The 23,595-nt window shown below is 33.6% G+C and overlaps 5 protein-coding genes across 5 annotated transcripts; 3 read left to right on the top strand and 2 right to left on the bottom strand.

Annotated features, from left to right (window-relative positions):
* Nucleotides 1-937: 937 nt before the first annotated feature.
* Nucleotides 938-2,251, bottom strand: J4E92_004129 (uncharacterized protein; the record flags this gene model as incomplete). The annotated part of the gene is made up of 1 exon (XM_051495521.1): nt 938-2,251. The coding sequence occupies one exon, from the start codon at nt 2,249-2,251 to the stop codon at nt 938-940; it is 1,314 nt and encodes a 437-aa protein (XP_051354540.1).
* Nucleotides 2,252-4,201: 1,950 nt separating this feature from the next.
* On the top strand, nt 4,202-4,701 carry J4E92_004130 (uncharacterized protein; the record flags this gene model as incomplete). Its single annotated transcript, XM_051495522.1, has 2 exons — nt 4,202-4,350; nt 4,404-4,701. The coding sequence occupies 2 exons, from the start codon at nt 4,202-4,204 to the stop codon at nt 4,699-4,701; spliced, it is 447 nt and encodes a 148-aa protein (XP_051354541.1).
* Nucleotides 4,702-5,644: 943 nt separating this feature from the next.
* Nucleotides 5,645-6,435, top strand: J4E92_004131 (uncharacterized protein; the record flags this gene model as incomplete). Its single annotated transcript, XM_051495523.1, has 2 exons — nt 5,645-5,794; nt 5,845-6,435. The coding sequence occupies 2 exons, from the start codon at nt 5,645-5,647 to the stop codon at nt 6,433-6,435; spliced, it is 741 nt and encodes a 246-aa protein (XP_051354542.1).
* A 734-nt stretch (nt 6,436-7,169) lies between these two features.
* Nucleotides 7,170-7,631, top strand: J4E92_004132 (uncharacterized protein; the record flags this gene model as incomplete). Its single annotated transcript, XM_051495524.1, has 1 exon — nt 7,170-7,631. The coding sequence occupies one exon, from the start codon at nt 7,170-7,172 to the stop codon at nt 7,629-7,631; it is 462 nt and encodes a 153-aa protein (XP_051354543.1).
* Nucleotides 7,632-7,638: 7 nt separating this feature from the next.
* Nucleotides 7,639-8,463, bottom strand: J4E92_004133 (uncharacterized protein; the record flags this gene model as incomplete). Its single annotated transcript, XM_051495525.1, has 3 exons — nt 7,639-7,644; nt 7,667-8,332; nt 8,461-8,463. The coding sequence occupies 3 exons, from the start codon at nt 8,461-8,463 to the stop codon at nt 7,639-7,641; spliced, it is 675 nt and encodes a 224-aa protein (XP_051354544.1).
* Between the last annotated feature and the right edge of the window lie 15,132 nt (nt 8,464-23,595).

Raw genomic sequence — 23,595 nt, forward strand, 5'->3', positions numbered from 1 at the left:
CGCGACGTGGGCACAATGTCGCTTATTGCCTTATTATCAGATTGGCCCTACGTCGCGTCTTGGTAACTGAGCATAGGCAGGTCTTACCACCACGTATCTGCCTATTTGGCTGCGATAGGCCACACACGTCTGATGGCGTCGGTAAACGAGATACTCCGCGACAGATGAGTGAGGCAGCCATCTCACTACGGGTCTGACAGTGACACTTGCGTCTCCCCGCACGATCAATTGGTTGCTATTCTCGTGGCAATAAGCCCATCCAGACTGACCAATCATCCCCGCGCTAAGACATTCATATCGGTGAGCGACGCGACACGGCTGAAGATACGGCTGAACGGGCTACGAAGCCTGCTGGCCGATAGTACAGTGACCAGAAGTCTGAGATCGGTTGGCTAGCAGCTGGCAGTCGCTCGCGAAAGGGATGAAGACTGGAATGTGGCATGGGTGAAAGGGTCAATTCCAGATTGGTGTGCTGGTACGAGCGCGGCCGAAAGGCTTGCGGCTCTGCTATATATCGACTGTTGATTGGTGGATAAGATAAATCATGAGATATGCCTGCAAAGAATGTGTGACTCATGACCAGATGCAGTTGCAGGAAGGCTTGCAGGACATGTGCATATTACCAGGGTATGCGTTTGTACCCCCAAGTGGTGGCTCAATACATCCATGTCGTGGCTGAATCATCGTCAACCTTGGAGAGAAAGTTCTACCGCGGCTGAGTCCGCGACAAGACATATGGGAGAGAAGCTGTTGGTCAAGAACAACAAGCGTGTCCAGTGCATCAATGGTGGCAAAAGGTAGAGATCTGTCGCTTCACATTGCTTCTCGAGATACCAATCGTCGTGTTGCTAGTATGCTCGCGCCTTAGTAGAATCTCGGATCAAACCCATCTATCAGACCTTTATAGTATACCCAGACCGCTGGCATTAGAGTTGGGTTAGTCGTCATCGTTGTGCTCCGATGGAAACTCGTGCACTGTTGGCAAATTGTGTTCTGGTTCGAGCTGTGCTGGTCGAATTGGGGCAGTTTCCACAGTGGAGAAATTGGACGACCTCGGTTCTAGCCATGCATCCTCATCCGGCCAGGGGTGAGTATCACGGCATTCGGGATCACATGCCCCGTGGTAGCCGAGGATCTGAGGGTTCAACACGCTCTCCTCAATCTCGGCCGAGCCCTTGTCAAAAGGATCGCTGTGTCGAAAAATATCGTGTGGCCATTGCTTGAGCACTGACGTCGCCCAGAGTGTTGGCTCTGATGTGAGCTTGGTGATATGCCTGTGAAGCGTGTAAATCTCGCGAGGCGAGACGCGGAGGTGATGTAACATCCAGCGATTCACCCGGTCGGGTGTGCTCTCAAAATTGACGAGATAATCGCTGAGGATAGCTCTTGTCTCGTTGCTCTCGTCGAGTAAGAGTAGAGGATTTCCTTCGTCGAGACCTGGGTTGACCGGGAAGTCGTTCGTCAAGTCCGGTAGCGCACCAGAGATTTCGATATAGTTACTACCAAAGGCCGCTTTCTCATGCTTATACTGGTTCTGGGGTGTTGCACCAGTTCCAGTCAAATCGATCTTATCTGTTATCCACACTCCGATAGATCCAAGCGTACCGGTCATATCGCCGAAAGAAGCGCCCTCATCTGCGAGAGTAGTGTTGCTAGGTTTGGGCAAATCAATTGATCCCAACGATGCGCTTCTTCTATGAGACTCTCCACGCACCCAGCGTTCCTGAACTCTTGGTCTGAACTCCCTGACGTGGCTCGGATGCTGGCCAATACCAACGTTTTCTCCAATGAGAGCTCCGTGAAGATGCTCGATACCTCCAGGAGTGACATTTTCCTCGATGACAGAGCTGGCCGATGAAGCCTCATATTCGATTTTAATCGGCTCTTTCGACTCACTGGTCGGGGTTATGTTGAGTCTGAAAAAATGCTCGAAGGTTTCTTCCATCTTGGAATACATATCTACCAGCTGATGTTCCTTCGACCCGAGCATTATCTCAAGAGGTTCGTATTCCGATTCAACCGGGCCAATCTCGTCTCTTGCCGCCTGCGATGCTTCAAAGTACTTGAGCATAACGCGTTCGTTTACAGAAAGACTGCCATTCATTTGCTCGCGCATACAATTGATGAGTAGCATATCACATCTGGAGACGTGTTCCCTCAGTGTATGCAGCTGCTTCCGTCTTTCTTGAACAGCAAGGCGCATTGCGACTACTTCTCCTTGCTGGATGACAAAGTCGGAGAGTTCGTTCATGAAGCTGGTATACAATCGGAAGGCCGCCGCGTTCAAATGTTTGTTTGCTTCAAGAGCCTTATTGAACAGGGACGGGGGTCGAGGGGCTTCCAACGGTGGTGGCGGTGGTGGAGGCGGAGGCGGCGGTGGTGCGGGCAATGGGAGGGAGATAGATTTCGGAGAACCATTGTCGTCTACAACTAGCTTTTCGCCGTGGAAACCCACTGATGCAGATGGGACGGGCGATCTTGGATGCACAAGCACATTCTCGTCCGGGATGCTATCCTCCTCATGAGGCCCGCAAGCCTCATCAAAGCGCACTTTCTTGAGGATTCCTTTCCGGGATTTGCAGACTAAACATGGTGAAAGAAGGTCCGGTATGAGCCCTCTTGATATTCCGTTGCTGGAAGATCTGATCTCATGATCATCAAGTGGCTCATAATTTGCTCGATCAGCACATTCGTCATCGAAGAATTCCGCGATGAGCTCGGAGCTTTTTGATTCCATCGGCTCAGCCTGTGGGTGTCAATGTGTACCCTGCCCCTTCCACGATGCATTGGTGTACCGTTGATTTCTCGACAACACTGGAAGGAGCCTGCATAACGGCCGTGCGCTCAGCGCAAAGTAGAATCTCTAACAAGGTGTGACATGTGAGAATCGACGCGCTCAGTAACAGATCTTAGGATTCGTAGTATCTTTCAATGATGCCTGATTAGGGAAGCAGCGCAACAGAGTTGTGATGGTTGACTAGAGGCTGCGGTGGACCTGCCACCCAGGCGTCAACGGCGATTACGCGAAGACGCGTCCCCCGCCGTAGCTTGCCCCACCCAGCCCACCCTTTTCACGATACGGCGCGCTAGTGGTGCATCGACCACGTCGAGCATTCATATAGAGTCGGTCACAAGCTTGCATCTGCAAAGACGCCACAGAAAGATGAGCCATCTCGTTTCGGCGAAGAGGCTCTTCCTGGGGTCCGGAGTGCCCCGCTCTGACATCCACAAGCTATTAAGGCCTGTTGCTACCCTTATCCAATGCCTTCTGGTCGTCACGTCGCGAACATGTAGCTATGCCGAGATACGGGCCTTGGACCTGGTCACAGCCACATGGCCGTCACTACTCATATTTGATGGCGGATGATGGCGTCACAACGTTGGATATCTTATGGGCTGGTCCCGCAGAGGCCGCTGTTCCTCCAGCACCGGCCGCGACTACGTATGACAATAGACCCAGTGCGAGGTTAGTTCAGTGTCGCGCATACACCATTGATCTGAACATTGCCTGACCAAGACATAGTATACCCCGTACTGTTGTAAATCCAGCCTTCACGTCGCTGGCGACCCAGCCGCAAGCCGTTGCTTCCACGATCCAATGGCCTATAACTGTGCCCGGAACAAACAATGCAAGTGGAAGCAGTACTCAGCAATCTTCGTCGTACTATGTACCAGGAGAGAGTCGGGTAGACAATACCGGCGGCTCAGGGTTGAATTACACAACACAGCAGTACGGATCGCCAAGTCCGTCTCACGTTTCCGCTCATGCTTCGGCGACGACGATTTCAGCAGGCTCACCATGGCCACAGAAAGACCCCCAGGCTCATGACGGCTACCCTTTTAACTCTTTGCAGCAAAGTCAATCTCAGCACACAACACAAGATGGAGCGACCGGTCAGCCATCACAGTATCCAGGGCCACGCCGGCACGTAACGTCTCTGCCGCCTGACGTGCAATCTACTATTCATAGTCTCGATCGAAGATACATACAAACGAATCTCAATGAGAGCTTTGCTCAGGAACAACTAGATGCGAGTAAGTTAAATAAACCGCACAATCTGATCAATGAACGCTTACGCTTATAAGGATATCGACGGGTGGCGCAACCATCGCGTGCGACGTTCTTTGTACTTGGTCGAGTAAGCTCAACTCCCTGAGCAGTACCGATACAATACTAACCGTATGCTCTCAGGTCTTCAAGATGCTTTGGACGGAACCTGCCGGCCAGATGAACCCTGGAAAGACCCGCAACTCAACCCACTTCAGTACTGTGCAATATGGTGAGACGGCTTTTAGTGAAATACGCCGTTTCGTCGTTGTCCGTAACAAGGGCGAATTCAGTCAGTGCATGTACGTAAATTTCATCGAAAATTTCTGCCTTGGTATACTAATGTAACCCGTAGCCCTATACAAACGTATAGAGGTCGCGGCGCCGCGAAACCCGGTGTGAGGATGGGTGATCACGGCATCATTCATACTACGGTAGCCGCACCTAATCAACTTCCAGGAGAGGCTTTAACAAAATATTCCATCCAAGTCCAATCCACGGAAGGAGAATACCTTGAGCTGGAGAGTCGCGTCAATTACGGCAAGGCATACGCTGTTGAGCACAACGTCAAGGTGCTTGACGTAGGGATGGTGATACAAGATCACCGCTATCTCATTAAAGAATACTTTGATGCTGCGATGCAGGCAGAATGACGGGAACGAGAGCATGTGCCATACGCAGATTGACGAAATTTTCCTTTTGTAGTCAGGCTCTTTGTTCGCATTTCCTGTTTGGAAGCGCTGCACCATACGCAGTTCTCCAATCTCGTTTTCCTCATTTCATTCGGCTGATCTAATTTCCTACTTCCCTCCTTTAGTATAGGCGCATCGCGCGCATCCTTATTCTTGGCTTATCTCTAGAAATAAGCGGGGCCGAGCTTATGGGCTGAGTGTTAGACCAGTGTCGCTTCACCTTCGGGAAAGTTTGCAGGATGCCATATGCTGTCATAGTATGATAATGCCGTGCTTCACTTCGCATCAAGATGTTTTCACTTGCATCGTATCACCATAACACGCTGTATGGAATTTCCTGGATCGGCAAAGCTGGGTGACCGACGATTCGAGAGAAGCACTGCGTAGGCCGTGTATAGCGGGGTGATGTCATCCAGCTGTGTTGACACCGCAGCTTGCCCCACATTCCAAGGTTGTCTTGTGAGGTTTATCGATAAGCAATTGGACTGCGTCATGGGCCCGTGCCGAACGCGTCAACCAGGCAGATGACCCCCGACTTCTCGCTCACATCACTAAGTACCACCTGGGCATTATCGCAATCATCGCAATGGGTCACCAGGCCAGACACCCTATTATGCGTACCGGCTACCCTATATCATCAGCATACAGCCACCTTTTGAGCATACTGCACTAAAGTGAAATGGATGCGTTTTGGAGCAGATTTCGTAAACTGCGAAAGCACGGCACGAATAGGTATCAGCACGAAGCCATAACACACTGAACAGGCGAAATGGTATGATAACACGTCAACTCAGATCTATGAAGCCATGTCTGACACTTTAACTGGACGTTCGTGTTGTCTGCCCAATCTCTGCTGTCTCTAGTACCTACGGTAGCTGAGACCCATCACACCAACGCACCCACTATGGCTCCGCAGTGGCCCAAGATCCGCGCTTGCAACCCGAAGAGAGCGGAGGAAGAGAGTCGGCGCCATCGAGAAGAAGAGCCCGCTCAGTTCTTCCTACAGAACAAATTCGAGGACATTGTAGCTCGGGGGAGATGGATGAAGCTAAAAGTATGCATCGCGTCTTCCGAGTACACTGATTGCACCGCTAACATGCGCAGTCCGCGCCAGTCCACTGGCCAGCTGAGCTGGTTCGAAAGCACGTACATCCCTGTCATGTGTTGACCTCAGCGGTCATTGAGCAGTACAAAGCCATCAACAAAGTTTGGCTTCTGGATGCCAAGGAAATGACCGCCGACAGTCTCGAGTTCGTTGTTTATGCTGCCACCATACACGACAGCAAGTTGCTCGGCCGAGACCGACTGGAAACGGCGTGCAGAAGTATCCGCCATCATATCGAAATCGCGCTCCTGGTGTTACGACCACCAACGGAGCAGCGGGCAATCGTCCTGGATGTAGCGCCCGGCAGTATAGTCACTTTGAGAGCCCCACCCCCTGGATCGCGAGCCATCTTATCATCCCCACACGCGTCCCTCCCGTACAAAGCCAACTGGCGGTCTGTCGACCTGTCGACCTCTGTCAAGCAAGGAATTCGCAACGACCTAAACCACGAGCTCGTCCTTCTGCAGTACAAGGTCGGGCGATACGACATGTCCATTACGTTTGGCGCCCTCCTCCTCAAGGACATCCGCAATGAGCCCGCAACGCTCGCTGATGTCGGGATGAGACGCGACGCCCTGAACAGGCAGTAAAGGATAATCACCTCATTTTCCGACGGTGCCGGATACCGTGGGGCCTACGTCAATGCTAGACCCTCTACTTTGCGGCTTTTCATCTTGATGTAGGCTGCAGACCAACGTTTTATCGTGAGTTCTGGGATAATTAGTATTATTTTCGAGGTACCCTGGAGCCCACATCTATACCAAATCTTATACGTTGCAACGTTTTGTTGTGATGTAGACCACAGACTAGAGATTTCCTTGGACAATAATAACTACTTTGATGCTTACATCAACTCAGCATCTTCATAATTGCGTATCGCTGTTTCAATGTCGGCTCCGGGCCTGTTCGGATTTTCCATGTATCATGTGCCTTTGTCCGATTTCGAGCTCTACCCTTGGTGGTCCCTTGTTACTGACTTTGAATCCGGAGAACAAAGCCATACGGGCCGATGTTGCTAGCCTCCAGAGTGACAAGGACAAAGCCATCACCTCAAGTCAGCTGCCAACGACAACCTCTGGCTTGCCCACCTGCTCCAAGGAAAGGGCTACAATATCGATGTGACGCTTTTTTCTTATGAGAAAGCTGACAAGGCCCGCGAGTTGGCGAGGTTGCAACACGCGGCCGCCGCCCACCTGGTTCAAACGCACAAGGACGACGTTGCTGATACAAACCTGAGCTTTGACCGGAGCGATGACGCGGCTCGAGCGCTCGAGCGCTTGAACGCGGCGCGGTTGAGCGGATGTGCAAGGATATACTCGAGAAGATGAAGCGGTTCGCCGATCAAAAGTTCTCATTCAATGAGTTCATGCACGAGCGGACAAAGATCGAGATCGAGCGCCGAGTGAGTGCTGAACTAGATAAGCGCCTGCTACCGCACAAAGCCCACGAGTCGGAACTTCGAGAGCAGATCTATACCCTCGTCGACGCGAAGTACGACGATATCGACTCCACGATGGTTACCTTCATCAACACTGCCTTCGCAGACGGCGAGCGAATCGGCCGCGACATCGGCTTCAAGGCCGGCTTCCGTATGAAGAGGACCCTGGAGGAGCTTGAGCTCTCAGGCGGAAACGTCCCCATCAGCGTCTGCGAGCCTTGGATACAGGTTGCTGTCGACGATGCCGCCGCTATGAGCCTCGAGGCGACCCGCACGAAGCCAAATCCTATGCCGACAACATACGACCAAGCATGTGCCATCCTCAAGAAAGATATCGTCAAGCAATGATTGTGCATCAACGCTTTGGTCAAGTCGTTGTTGACATCCAACTTGGCCATGCGCCTCTTGGCAATCTCCCTGTCAATAGCCAAGTTGACGACGAACGGTCTAATGACCATGACGGTCTTCGTTCGACCCTGTCTGAAGGCTCTGCATATGGCCTGCCTCTCGTTGGACATATTCCACCATTCCTCGCACAAAACGACGATGTTGGCGGCTTTGAGATTGAGACCGACGCTACCGCACCCTGCGGTGATGAGCAGAATCTGCCACTGGGGGTCTTCCAACAACTTCGGCAACACGGTGCCATCGAAGCGGAGACATTCAACCTTGTGACGCACGCGTAATCCCTTGTTGATGATGTCGAGGTATCTGAGATACTGTGAGAAGATGATGATTTTATCTTCTGGCCGCTTCTTGATGAGGTTGTAGAGCATGTCGACCATAGCCGTGACATGTTTAGATTCGAAAACTTGCTCCTCTGACCAACTTCCAAGTTTCGCCAGCCACTTGTTTCTCAGTTCCGACGCCGAATCGTGTTCCTCGTGAATGAATGAGCTTAGAACTCTGGCGCTGATCGCTTCTGTCACGGCTTTGTTCTCTTCGTACCCTTCATCGACATCGTTCTCGGGATTCCAGGCAAGTCCCTCTGGGTCGTACTCATCGTCCGCAGTCGGGGCCTTTGCTTTGCCTTTACCCTTTGCCGCCTTCTTCAACGCCTTTTACTGCCGCCGGATGGCGTTTTTCTCCTTCTTCTCGTAGTCCGGGACTAGGAGCGGATGGAGGGAATAGACTTGGGCCTCAATGGCGAGGCCAAGCGTGCATTCGTCGTCATCACCATTGTCCGCAGTGTAATCTAGGTGTCGACCGCGTCAAGGTTTACAACGATACGGTAGCCGTCAGGCAGCACTCACGACCCAATGCCGCGTCCACATGTATCATGTCGCCGCGATCTGCCATTGAGCGATCTGCCATTGATAAAACCCCCAAGGACTTGCTTTGCTGCATCGTGGAGGCTCCAGCATCGTAACGGCTTCTCTATCTAGATCAACTGCCACGGGCGGTTGTGCTTCGGTCTCTTTGGCTGTCGTGCGGGGGTGGTCCTGGAGTAGCCTTGACTGCGACGCGTTGGTATAAATCACCCGAGCAGCATGAAGTAGGAAGACTTGCTCTTGACGGCTCTTGACGGCTCGCGTATGGGCTGGCCGAAATGGCCCTTCACATCCGTCGGGAAATCGCCACCGACGCCATTGCGGTGTTTCACCGCAAGAACATGAATAACACTGTTAAATCACTACTGCCTTATACTAGAGAACCCCTAAATAGATCTATAGACTACATTAAGATAAAAACTTCTAAAGTTAGTTACTTAATGCTAACGTAGGCTCTAGGCTGTTTAGTTTTTCTTTAGAATAGCGTGCTACACTTGTTACAATTATTACAATTATAAAAAAACATAAGATAAGATTAAGAATTTGCATTATTTGTAGCGGCTTTGTTCGCTCTATTACTAGATTTATTTATTACGTTCTAGTAGAGACAGCTTTATATAGAGTTAAGTCTAAGTTAGTAGAGAAGCTAGAGAGCTTTATATAGTAACAACCTAAGTAGTAGTAATAGCCTAAATAGTAGTAACTTAATAAGTATTATAATATAGAGCTATCTAGATAACTAGATTTATTAGTATATTATAGACTTTTGTAAGTAAGCTATAGTAACTTATAGTTTTCTCTCTAGTTTAGATATCTAGTGTTATTTAAATTTTCTCTTATAAAAGACTACTCTAAGGTTTATATACTCTATAAACGCTAGACTCTTAAACTAGAAGAGAGACTATACAGTCTTCTACTATAATAGCTTAGAGTTTAGTAATAAAAAAGTTATTAGATAAAAGATACCTATAAGTATTTATAACATAGCTTATAGATTACTATCTAGCTAGATAAGTTAGATCTTACTCTATTATTATATACTAGTTATTATACTAGGCCTATAAGACTATATTTTAGAGAGTTTACTCTATTTAAAAAAAGAAGTAAATACTCTAGAGTCTATATTAAAATAAAAGCTTATAAAGTTAATAGCCTAATAGCTTTATAAGCTTCTAGGTATTTAGTTTTTCTCTTATATAGAGTAGACTAGTAGTTAATAAATAGTAAGCTATAGGTAATTCTTAGTATTATTATTATTATAGAACGTACTTTTAGATACTTCTTAAGAGTATAGTATATAATTATACTAGTATAGATTAAGATAAGCTCTTAAAAGCTTTACTACTTAAAAAAGCTTTTTAAGTAAGCTTATAATATAATAATTTATTTTTTATTTATTTTTATACTTCTAGATATAATAGTTATAAGCTTAGTACTTTAAGAAAATAATATAGTTTTATATTTATATACTTAAAATATAAGGTATTTAATAGAGTATAGTAATACTAATTCTATTACTAATCTTTATACTTTTATAAAAGTACTACTTTATTACTTATAATAAGTAACTTTATAATAATCTTTATAAAAGCTTTTATACTTACTAACTTAGTATATTAGTCTAAGTAGTTTATTTAGTTTAAATTCTATACTCTAAGTAAAGAAATTTAAGCTAATATTAACTTTAATACTAAAATAGCTACTTTTATTTAGATAAGCGTTCTAACTACTCTAGAGCTAGTAGTAATTATATAGAATGCTTTAGTTAATAAGCTTTATACTAATAAGTATAATTTATTTATTATAAAGTATAAAGTATAAGTAATAAAATAGTAGTTAAAGAGTACTTATATTAGATATCTTTAGAACTAGATTAATTAAACTATTAGTTTAAAGCTTTTAGCTTCTACTATACTTTTTATCTTTATAAAGAAAGAGACTATATTATAAGTACTTATTAAATATCTTAAGTTTATACTTTTTTTAAAAAAAAACTATACTAAGAATCTTATATACTTATAGTATAAAGTATATCTCTAGAAAGTATAGTAAGAATATATTAACGCTAAGCGCTAGTAATAGAAATACTTTTATATTTTAGCTTAAGCTAAAGCGTATAAACTTACTAAAGTTAATAATATACTTACTATCTAAAACTATTTAAAAGTAATTAGTATTAAGCTTACTTTAGAATAGAAGCGCTTTATATAGTAAAACTTTATTAAAGCTTTTACTATTAGTAGAACTTAAGTTATTTTTAAATAAGTATTAAAGATTTTTACTACGCTAATCTAAGAGTATACTACTTACTTTACTAGTAAAAGTAGTATATTTACTATTATAGAAGTACTATAATAAGCTTTTAGTAAAAATAACTTAGCTTAAAAGTCTAAGAAGAATTACTTATATAGATAGTACTATAAGTAGTTTACTACTATATATAAGCGCTTAAAAATAGTACTTATAAAAAAACTTCTAAAGCTTTCTAATAAAGCTAAAACTAAGATTATTACTAAGCTTAAAAACTTAAAGTATAATAGCCTATAAAGAGCTCTTAATAAGAAAAGATAAAATACTTTATAGTAAGTATAAATTAAAAGCCTAAGCTTTATTTATTTAGAGTTAATTTAAATAATACTTATTAACTTTACTTTTATTATAAGTTAGCTAAGTATTAGTAGTATATACTTTACTATAAACTTTAATATCTACTTACTCTTTATAAGTACTATTCTAAATAATAAAGTAGTAGTATATTTTATTAATAATATATCTTTACTTAAGCTAAAGACTTTTATAAAAGTATATAAATTCTATACTATAAAAGTAGAAAGCTTTTTCTTCTAAGTACTTAGATATAGTATATAAAGAATTAGAAACGCTTTAACTAAAAAAAAAACTATATATAAAAAACTTTATTTTAATAAGTATAGCGCTTATAAAAAGTTTTTATATTAATATTATTTTAGAAGTAGCTCTTAATAAAGCTAGACTATAGTATCTAGAGTTAGACTTAACGCTTTATATAGAAATACTTACTAATAACTTTATACTAGTAAAGCTTAAGAGAGAGTATAAGCTTATATTTATTAAATATAATTCTTTAAAGTTTTACTTAACTATAATAAGTATAACTAATAACTAGCGCTTATAATAATTTTAAAAAAGCTTTTCTTAGTCTAATTTAGAGAAGCTTTAGTACGTAAGAGTAGGCTACTTAAGTTTAGAAGTACTTTAAGCTTTTATTAAGAATATATATAATATATATATTAAGAAAATAAGCTAAAGTAAGTATAAGTATTATACTATTACTTATATAAAGTAGTATATCTTTAGATAACTACGTAAAAAAGCTCTAAGACCTTATTAGAGAATTTTATAAAATTTTTTTAACTTTTTTACTAGTTATAATAGAAAGCTTTAGATTATAGTACTTAAAGATAATTATAGTAGTAAGATATATTAATATACTCTCTAAGCTAAAATACTTATAAAGATTATAAGAGTTTTTTATAACTTTATAAGCTTTTTTATAGCTTAGTATAAGCTTAATATCTATATTATTATTTAAGATAATAATATTATAATACTACTTTAAAAAAGTAAGTTACGCTTTAAGATATAAGCTAAAGAGTAAAGTATTATTATAAAGTATACTTTTATCTATACTTATAAACTAAATAGAGAAGTAAAGAAAGTAAGTTAGAAGATAATTACTAAGTCTATTAAGATAAGAGTTAGTATAAATCTTTTTAAAAAGCTCTAGCTAAATATTATAAAAGTAGTAACTTAGCTATATAATATAAGTCTATTATATACTTATAATCTCTTAGTATTTAATACTATACTTAATATATAGTATATAGAGTATAGTAAAAAGGTCTATACTATTATAGCTAATCTTTACCTAGATTAAAGTACTATCTATACTTATAGCTATAGAGCTTATCTACTTAATAGAGAGTAAGTAGCTAAATAAAATAAGCGTAACTTTAAAGTTATACTAAGAGGCTATATTAGATACTTAGTAAAATATAAAGTATTTAATATTTATAGAATATAGATTCTAAAGCTTAATTAAATAATTATAATAAGAAATATAAGCTTTAATAAAGAGCTTTTCTATAAAAGTAGTACTAAAGATAGCTAGAAGTACTTAGTAGAAGAGCTTACGTATATTATTAATTTTCTATATAAGAATAAGCTATATAATATAAAAGAAGTATATAAAAATATCTTTAACTAGCTCTACGCTATAGTAGATAAAATATAAGACTAGTATACTTCTAAAAACTCTATCTAGAAGCTAAAAAGTAGTATATTATAGCTTACTATTAAATAGACTAGCTAGCCTAATTAATAAGTAGTATATAATATATTTTCTATATAAGTAGAAAGCTTAGCTAGCTAACTACTAGAAATCTATATAGACTTTTAAGAGTATACTAATTTATTTACTTTAGAGTAAATACTAAAGCTTAGAGTATACTAGACTATAAAGTCTAGTTAAAAGTATAATAGTAGTATTTAGAAAGTGCACTAAACTAGAAAAGAGTACTTACTAGTACTAAGTAATAAATAGCTTTTTAATATAAAGAGCTTTTATTAAAATAAGATATATAGTACTTATTAAAATAGAGTATCTCTAAGTATACTATATTTCTATATATACTTTATATTTAGAACTTTTCTAAAATAAAGTAAAATAGAACTACTACTTACTTCTAGACTAATACGCTAAAGGCGTAATTATAAAGAACTAATATAGTTAAGCTTTAGAATTAGAGAGTAATATAAAAAACTAGAAGTAAAAGAACTAGAAGTTTATATACTATATAATCTATAAAATAGTATATAAAATAATAATCTTCTAAATAGTCTTCTCTAATACTTATATAAAGTAGAAAAAAACTATAGAGAGCTTATAACTATTTACTTAATTATAGTAGCTATAATTTTAGATAATATACTTTTATAAAAGTATAAGCTATCTAAATATATATACTATAATTAACTACTACTACTTCTAAAGAAGTATAAAGATCTTAGTAACTATTTATATAAAAAGCTTTTTTATAAAGCTTATAATAAAAAAATTAATATACTTTATTAAGTAAGTATTTAAAAGAAGATTAAGTACTTCTTAGTATAAAAGCGTTTACTTCTACTAAAGTAGGTATTTATATATAAAGTTAATTAAAATAGCTACTTTATTAAGTATAAAGCTTATATAGTAGTAAAAGAAAATCTATAAGTAATTAACTCTATATACTCTATATATATAGTAATACTTACTTTATACTTTTTTAGAATAGTAATAGTAATAGTAGCTAAGTTTAACTTAAAGATTCTTTAGTTTAATATTATAAAAGTATTTCTTTATATATACTATAAGTACTAGCTAGTTATAGTATATAATATACTAGATAGCTTTAAGAAGCCTAGTAAGTATATAAAGCTTAAGCGTACTCTCTATAAACTAAAGAACTTTCTACTACTCTAGTATAAAGAGCTTTTATATATAGTAAAAAAAGTAAGTTTTATTACTTCTAAAGAAAAGTCTTATCTCTTCTTTAATAAATAAAAAAAGATTCTTTTACTCTTTTATATTAATAATATACTACTTATATATTACTATACTACTTATTAAAAAGCTTTATAAGTTACTAATATAATAAAAGTAGTATATAACTTTAAAGAGAAGAGCTTAGTTAAATAGTTCTTAGAAGTAAGAGTATTATATAATTATACTACTTATACTATAACGCTTATATATAATAAGTATTTAGATAAGCTTACTAAGAAGTTTAACTTAGAAAGTACTTTTTTAAGTTTTACTATACTACTTCTAAGCTAAAAGCTTATAAAGTTAATAAGTAAAGTAAATAAGAAAATAGTTAAAGATTACTAAGAGTATATTAGATTACTACTTTATATAGCTATTATACTATAGTCTAATATAGTATATACTATCTTAAAGCTTTTATACTTTTTTATAAATCTAAGTAAAGAGTATATTAAAGTAGTTAACTAAGTAATTATATACTTATATAAAACTTACTACTAAGCTATTTACTATAGAGTATACTTTAGAGTAAAACTTATAATTTATAGTAATACTTTTTTTATAGATAATCTAGAGACTAAGCGCTCTTTATAAAGCTACTTTATTATACTTTTTAAAAGTACTATTATTTAGAAAGTAGTATAATAAGTAACTATAATAACTTTAACTATAAAAGTAAAGCTTTTTACTCTTAAGTATATTAGTAAAAAAGTAATAGCTCTTAAAAAGCTATTTTAGAAGCTTACTCTTATCTTAGAAGTAGCGTAGATAATTTTTTATAATAACTAGTAGACTATATACTTAGTAGTTAGCGCTAATAAGTATATAATAATATACTTTAAATATATTAATATCTAAAATATATAGCTAAAGTAAGAGTATACTAAAAAGTTTTTTAGAGTTAAGTATTTAGAGACTAAGAGTATACTAGCTAATAAGCTTACTAAAAATCTATTAGTTTAGTAATTTACTTACTTTAAAAAGTAGTTAAATATAAAGAATATTAAATTATTAGTAGTATTATAAAGCTTATAAAGTATAAAAAAGTTTTTAGCTACTTTTCTTAAAAAGTAGTAGAAAGTATATTTTAAGTATAGCCTCTTTTATAAGCTTATAGAAAACTACTTATTAAAAAAAGCTTTTATTAAAGTATATACTCTAAAAAGCGTAGTAAAATAAAAAAGTATATACTTAGAACTATAATTAGAGTAATACTTTTTTAGTTATTTAAGTATAAAGTTAGAAAAGTACTACTAGTTATTAGTAGTATTTTTATAAGCTTAGAAATACTTAAACTCTAAAGTAAAGAACTAAAAGAGTATAACTTTTTTTATAAATATAAATATATAACTAAGCTTAGTAGTAATACTTTTATAAGTAACTATAATAGTATTATTAGTAATAGTCTTAAAAGACGCGCTTTTATTATTATTATTAAAAAGCGCTATACTATTATTAGTAGTCTTATTATAGTTAATTTACTTAACTACTAAATAAAGTTTTATAAAGCTTATTAGTACTAAGAAGTTAAAGTACTAAAATAAAACTTACTAGAAAAGCGCTACTTAGAAGTAGAAGTATTATTAGCTTTATTATTAAAATTAGATTAAAACTACTTAATACTAGAAGTATTCTTAGACTTATTAGTATTACGCTTTACTTTTAAAGTATTAAAGCTTTACTTCTTACTATACTTCTAGATTATATAGCTATACTTAAAGTACTACTTAAAAGTAGTATTATAGTTATAAATAAGCTTATAAAAGTAAAAGTTCTTAATATTAAGTAGATAACTAGTTTTTAGATTCTACTTTATATTATAAAACTAATTAACTATACGCTTAGTAACTTTCTTTATATACTTAGATCTAAAAAAGAGTTAGTAAAGCTTTTTAAGCTTAAAAAAAAAGTATATATATATATTATTATATTTATAATTACTAATAGTACTAGTAAGATAGCGCTTAGACTTCTTACTTTTATTAATACTTATATAGTTTTTATAAAGAGAGTTAGTAGCCTTTCTAGTACTTATAAATTAAAAGTATTAAAAGTATACTATTTTATAAAGCTTACTAGTAGTAATAAAAGTAAGCTTTTTAGAGCTATACTTATATATAAACTTAGTTACTAAAGCTTTATTATTTTTATTATTAGAATTATAATTAAGCGTATACTTCTTACTATTATACTTTTTATTATTATACTTATTAAAAGAATTAGTAATATCTAAACTATTAAACTAGATAAAGAGCTTTAGATTAAAGAAAGAGCTTTCTATACTACTTATAATAATAAAAAAATATCTTTTCTTTTTAAAAGTAGAGCTAGAAAAAAATAAAGTATTATAAACTATACTACTTTCTTAAGAAATAAAAAGCTTATTTAAGGCTTTAGTAGAAAGCTTAGAAGTATTAGAAAAAATAGTAGTAGAATTCTTAGAAGTAGAGCTCTTAGAACTAAAAGAATTTAGAAATAAAATATTAAGATAAGTATTACTAGTAGCTAAAGAACTAAAAACTATAATAGTAACTTTAGTAAAATACTTATAGAAATTACTAGAAAGCTTCTAAAAGAGTATAGTAATATTAAAATTATAGTTAGTATACTTTTTCTAAATAGTCTTACTAGCTTACTTATTATTATACTTTTCTATTACGCTAATAAAATTAGTAGACTACTATACTTAGTAAATTACTTTTTTTAAAATTATCTTTTAATAAAGCTTAATAGCTTTTAAAAGTAGAATTTTAAAGTATTTTTACTTAATACGCTACTATTATAGAATATATCTCTAGATACTTCTTAAGAGTATAGCACGTAATTATACTAGTATAAATTAAGATAAGCTTTTAGAAGCTTTGCTACTTAAGAGAGCTTTCTAAGTAAGCTTATAATATAATAATTTATTTCTTATTTATTTCTATACTTCTAGACGTAATAGTTATAAGCCTAGCGCTTTAAGAAGATAATATAGTTCTATATTTATATACTTAAGACGTAAGGCATTTAATAAAGTATAGCGTTACTAATTCTATTACTAATCTTTACGCTTTTATAGAAGTACTACTCTATTACTTATAATAAGTAACTCTATAATAATCTTTATAAAAGCTTTTACACTTACTAACTTAGCGTATTAGCCTAAGTAGTTTACTTAGTTTAAATTCTATACTCTAAGTAGAGAAATTTAGGCTAACGTTAATTTTAACGCTAAAATAGCTACTTCTATCTAAATAAGCGTTCTAACTACTCTAGAGCTAGTAGTAATTATATAGAATACTTTAGTTAATAAGCTCTACGCTAATAAGTATAACTTATCTATTACTAAGTATAAAGTATAAGTAATAGAATAGTAGTTAAAGAGCACTTATATTAGGTATTTTTAGAACTAGATTAATTAGACTATTAGTCTAAAGCTTTTAGCTCTTACTATGCTTTCTATCTTTATAAAGAAAGAAGCTACGTTATAAGTACTTATTAAATACTTTAAGTCTACGCTTTCTCTAGAGAAGAACTATACTAAGAATCTTATATACTTATAGTATAGAGTATACCTCTAGAAAGTGTAATAAAGACGTATTAACGCTAAGCGCTAGTAATAGAAATATCTTTATATTCTAGCTTAAGCTAAAGCATATAAACTTACTAAAGTTAATAATATACTTACTATCTAGAACTATTTAGAAGTAATTAGCGTTAGGCTTACTCTAGAATAGAAGCGCTCTATATAGTAGAACTTTATTAAAGCTCTTACTATTAGTAGAACTTAAGTTACTCTTAAATAAGTATTAAAGATTTTTACTACGCTAATCTAAAAGTATACTACTTACTCTACTAGTAGAGGTAGTGTATTTGCTATTATAGAAGCACTATAATAAGCTTCTAATAATAATAACTTATTCTAGAAGTCTAAGAAGAATTACTTATATAGATAGTACTATAAGTAGTCTATTACTATATATAAGCGTTTAGAAACAGCGCTTATAGGTAAACCTCTAAAGCTTTCTAATAAAGCTAAGGCTAAGATTACTACTAAGCTTAGAGACTTAAAGTATAATAGCCTATAAAAAGCTCTTAATAAAAAGAGATAGACTACTTTATAGTAAGTATAGATTAAGAGTCTAAACTCTATCTACCTAGAGTTAATTTAGGTAATACTTATTAACTTTACTTTTATTATAAGTTAGCTAAGTATTAGTAGTATGTACTCTACTATAGATTTTAACGTCTACCTACTCTTAGTAAATACTATCTTAGATAATAGAGTAGTAGTATATTTTATTAATAATATATCTCTACTTAAGCTAAAGATCTTTATAAAAGTATATAAATTCTATACTATAAAAGTAGAAAGCTTCTTCTTCTAAGTGCTTAGATATAGTATATAAAGAATTAAGAACGCTTTAACTAGAAAAAGAGAACTATATATAAAAAACCTTATTCTAATAAGTATAGCGCTTATAGAGAGTTTCTACATTAATATTATCTTAGAAGTAGCTTTTAATAAAGCTAGACTATAGTACTTAGAGTTAGACTTAATACTTTATATAAAAACACTTACTAATAACTTTATACTAGTAAAGCTTAAAAAAGAGTATAAGCTTATATTTATTAAATATAATTCTTTAAAGTTTTACCTAACTATAATAAGCGTAACTAATAACTAGCGCTTATAATAATTCTAAAGAAGCTTTTCTTAGTCTAATTTAGAGAAGATTTAGTATATAAGAGTAGGCTACCTAGGTCTAGAAGTGCTCTAAGCTCTTATTAAAAATGCGCGTAATATACGTATTAAGAGAATAAGCTAAAGTAAGTATAAGTATTACGCTATTACTTATATAAGGTAGCGTATCTTTAGGTAACTACGTAAGAAAGCTCTAAGACCTTATTAGAGAATCTTATAGAATCTTTTTAACTTTTTTACTAGTTATAATAGAGAGCTCTAGATTATAGTGCTTAAAGATAATTATAGTAGTAAGATCTATTAATATACTCTCTAAGCTAAAACGCTTATAGAGATTATAAGAGTCTTTTATAACTTTATAAGCTTTTTTATAGCTTAGTATAAGCTTAATATCTATATTATTATTTAAGATAATAATATTATAATACTATCTTAAAGAGGTAAGTTACGCTTTAAGATATAGGCTAAAGAGTAGAGTATTATTATAGAGTATACCTCTATTTATACTTATAAACTAAATAGAGAAGTAGAGAGAGTAGATTAGAAAATAATTACTAAGTCTATTAAGATAAGAGTTAGTGTAAATCTTTCTAAAAAGCTTTAGCTAGATATTATAGAAGTAGTAATCTAGCTATATAATATAAGCCTATTACATACTTATAATCTCTTAGTACCTAATACTATACTTAATATATAGTATATAGAGTATAGTAAGAAGGTTTATACTATTATAGCTAATCTTTACTTAAATTAGAGTACTATTTACGCCTATAGCTATAGAGCTTACTTACTTAATAAAGAGTAAGTAGCTAGAAGAGATAAGCGCAACTTTAAAGTTATACTAAAAGACTATATTAGATACTTAGTAGAATATAAAGTGTCTAATATTTATAGAATATAGGTTCTAAAGCTTAATTAAATAATTATAATAAGAAATATAAGCTTTAATAAGAAGCTTTTCTATAAAAGCAGCGCTAAAGGTAGCTAGAAGTACTTAGTAGAAGAGCTTACGTATATTATTAATCTTCTATATAAGAATAAGCTATATAACGTAAAAGAAGCGTATAAAGATATCTTTAACTAGCTCTATACTATAGTAGATAAAATATAAGACTAGTATACTTCTAAAAACTTTATCTAGAAGCTAGAAAGTAGTATATTATAGCTTACTATTAAATAGGCTAGCTAGCTTAATTAATAAGTAGTATATAATATATCTTCTATATAAGTAGAAAGCTTAGCTAGCTAACTACTAGAAATTTATATAGACTTTTAAGAGTATACTAGCCTATTTACTTTAGAGTAAATACTAGAGCCTAGAGCGTACTAGACTATAAGAACTAGTTAAGAGTATAATAGTAATATCTAGAAAGTGTACTAAACTAGAGAAGAGTGTCTACTAGTACTAAGTAATAAATAGCTTTCTAATATAGAGAGCTTTTATTAGAATAAGGTATATAGTGCTTATTAAAATAGAGTGCCTCTAAGTATACTATATTTCTATATACACTCTACGTTTAGAACTTCTTTAGAATAAGGTAAAATAGAACTACTACCTACTTTTAGACTAACACGCTAAAGGCGTAATTATAGAGAACTAATATAGTTAAGCTCTAGAATTAAAGAGTAACGTAAAGAACTAGAAGTAGAAAGACTAAAAGTTTATATACTATATAATCTATAAAATAGTATATAAAATAATAATCTTCTAAATAGTTTTCTCTAATACTTATATAGAGTAGAAGAAGACTATAAAGAGCTTATAACTATTTACTTAATTATAGTAGCTATAATCTTAGGTAATATACTTCTATAGAAGTATAAGCTATCTAAATATATATACTATAATTAACTACTTTAGCTTCTAAAGAAGTATAAAGATCTTAGTAATTATCTATATAGTAAGCTCTTCTACAAAGCTTATAAAAAAGAGATTAATATACTTTATAGAGTAGGTACCTAAAAGAAAATTAAGCACTTCTTAGTATAAGAGCGCCTACTTCTACTAAAGTAGGTATTTATATATAAGGTTAATTAGAATAGCTACTTTATTAAGTATAAAGCTTACGTAGTAGTAAGAGAAGATCTATAAGTAATTAATTCTATATACTCTATATATATAGTAATACTTACTTTACACTCTTTTAGAATAGTAATAGTAATAGTAGCTAAGTTTAATCTAAAGATTCTCTAGTTTAATATTATAAGAGTATTTCTTTATACACACTAAGAGTACTAGCTAGTTATAGTATATAAAATACTAGATAGCTTTAAGAAGTCTAGTAAGTATATAAAGCTTAAGCGTACTCTTTATAGACTAAAGAACTCTTTACTACTCTAGTATAAAGAGCTCTTACGTATAGTAAAGAAAGTAGGTCTTATTACTTCTAAAGAAGAGCCTTATCTTTTCTTTAATAAATAAAGAAAAATTCTTCTACTCTTCTATGTTAATAATATACTACTTATATATTACTATACTACTTATTAAAAAGCTTTATAAGTTACTAATATAATAAAAGTAGTATATAATCTAGAGAAGAAAGGCCTAGTTAAATAGTTTCTAGAAGTAAGAGTATTACGTAATTGCGCTACTTATACTATAATACTTGTATATAATAAGTATTTAGATAAGCTTACTAAGAAGTTTAACTTAGAAAGTACTTCTTTAAGCTCTACTATACTACTTCTAAGCTAAGAGCTTATAAAGTTAATAGGTAAAGTAGATAAGAAAGTAGTTAAAGACTACTAAGAGCGTATTAGATTACTACTTTATATAGCTATTATACTGCAGCCTAATATAGTATATACTACTTTAAAGCTTTTACACTTTCTTATAAACTTAAGTAAAGAGTATATAGAAGTAGTTAACTAAGTAATTATATACTTATATAAGACTTACTATTAGGCTATCTACTATAAAGCGCACTTTAGAGTAGAGCTTATAATTTATAGTAATACTTCTTTTATAGATAATCTAGAGACTAGGCGCTCTTTATAAAGCTACTTTATTATACTCTTTAAAAGTACTATTATTTAGAAAGTAGTATAATAAGTAACTATAATAACTTTAACTATAGAAGTAGAGCTTTTTACTTTTAAGTATATTAGTAAAGAAGTAATAGCTCTTAAAAGGCTATTTTAGAAGCTTATGCTTACTTTAGAAGTAGTGTAGATAATTTTCTATAATAACTAGTAAACTATACACTTAGTAGTTAGCGCTAATAAGTGTATAATAATACGCCTTAGATATATTAATATCTAAAATATATAGCTAAGGTAAGAGTATACTAAAAAGTCTTTTAGAGTTAAGTATTTAGAAACTAAGAGTATACTAGCTAATAAGCTTACTAAAAATCTATTAATTTAGTAATTTATCTACTTTAAGAAGTAGTTAAATATAAAGAATATTAAATTATTAGTAGTATTATAAAGCTTATAAAGTATAAAAGAGTTTTTAGCTACTCTTTTTAGAAAGTAGTAGAAAGTGTATTTTAAGCGTAGCCTCTCTTATAGGCCTATAGAAAACTACTTATTAGAAAAGGCTTTTATTAAAGTATACGCTCTAAAGAGCGTAGTAAGATAAAAAAGTATATACCTAGAACTATAATTAGAGTAACGCTTTTTTAGTTATCTAAGCGTAAAGTTAAAGAAGTACTACTAGTTATTAGTAGTATTCTTGTAAGCTTAGAGATACTTAAACTCTAAGATAAAGAACTAAGAGAGTATAACTTTCTCTATAGATATAAATGCGTAACTAAGTTTAGTAGTAATACTTTTATAAGTAACTATAATAGTATTATTAGTAATAGTTTTAGAAAACGCTTTTCTATTACTATTATTAGAGAGCACTACACTATTATTTATAGTCTTATTATAGTTAATTTACTTAACTACTAGATAAAGTTCTATAAAGCTTATTAGTACTAAGAAGTTAAAGCACTAGAATAAAACTTACTAGAAGAGCGCTACTTAGAAGTAGAAGCGTTATTAGTCTTATTATTAAGGTTAGATTAAAACTACTTAATACTAGAAGTATTCTTAAACTTATTAGTATTACGCTTTACTTTTAAAGTATTAAAGCTTTACTTCTTACTACGCTCTTAGATTATATAGCTATACTTAAGGTACTACTTAAAAGTAGTGTTATAGTTATAGATAAGCTTATAAAAGTAAGAGTTCTTAATATTAAGTAGATAACTAGTCTTTAGGTTTTACTCTATAGTGTAAAACTAATTAACTATACGCTTAGTAACCTTTTCTATATACTTAGGTCTAAAAAAGAGTTAGTAAAGCTTCTTAAGCTTAAAAAAGAGTATACGTATATATTATTATATTTATAATTACTAATAGTACTAGTAAGGTAGCGCTTAAACTTCTTACTTTTATTAATACTTATATAGTTTTTATAGAGAGAGTTAGTAGCCTTTCTAGTGCTTATAGACTAGAAGTATTAGAGGTATACTATTTTATAAAGCTTACTAGTAGTAATAAAAATAGGTTTCTTAGAGCTGCGCTTATGTATAGACTTAGTTACTAAAGCTTTATTATTCTTATTATTAGAATCTTTATTAAGTATATACTCTTTACTATTATACTTCTTATTATTATACTTATTAGAAGAATTAGTAATATCTAAACTATTAAACTAGACAAGAAGCTTTAGATTAAAGAGAGAGCTTTCTATACTACTTATAATAATAAAAGAACGCCTTTTCTTAAAAGTAGAGCTAAAGAAAGGTAAAGTGTTATAAACTATGCTACTCTCTTAAGAAATAAAGAGCTTATCTA

Source organism: Alternaria infectoria, assembly GCF_024043175.1.
Source record: "Alternaria infectoria strain BMP 0036 chromosome Unknown scaffold_5, whole genome shotgun sequence".
Lineage (NCBI taxonomy): Eukaryota > Fungi > Ascomycota > Dothideomycetes > Pleosporales > Pleosporaceae > Alternaria > Alternaria infectoria.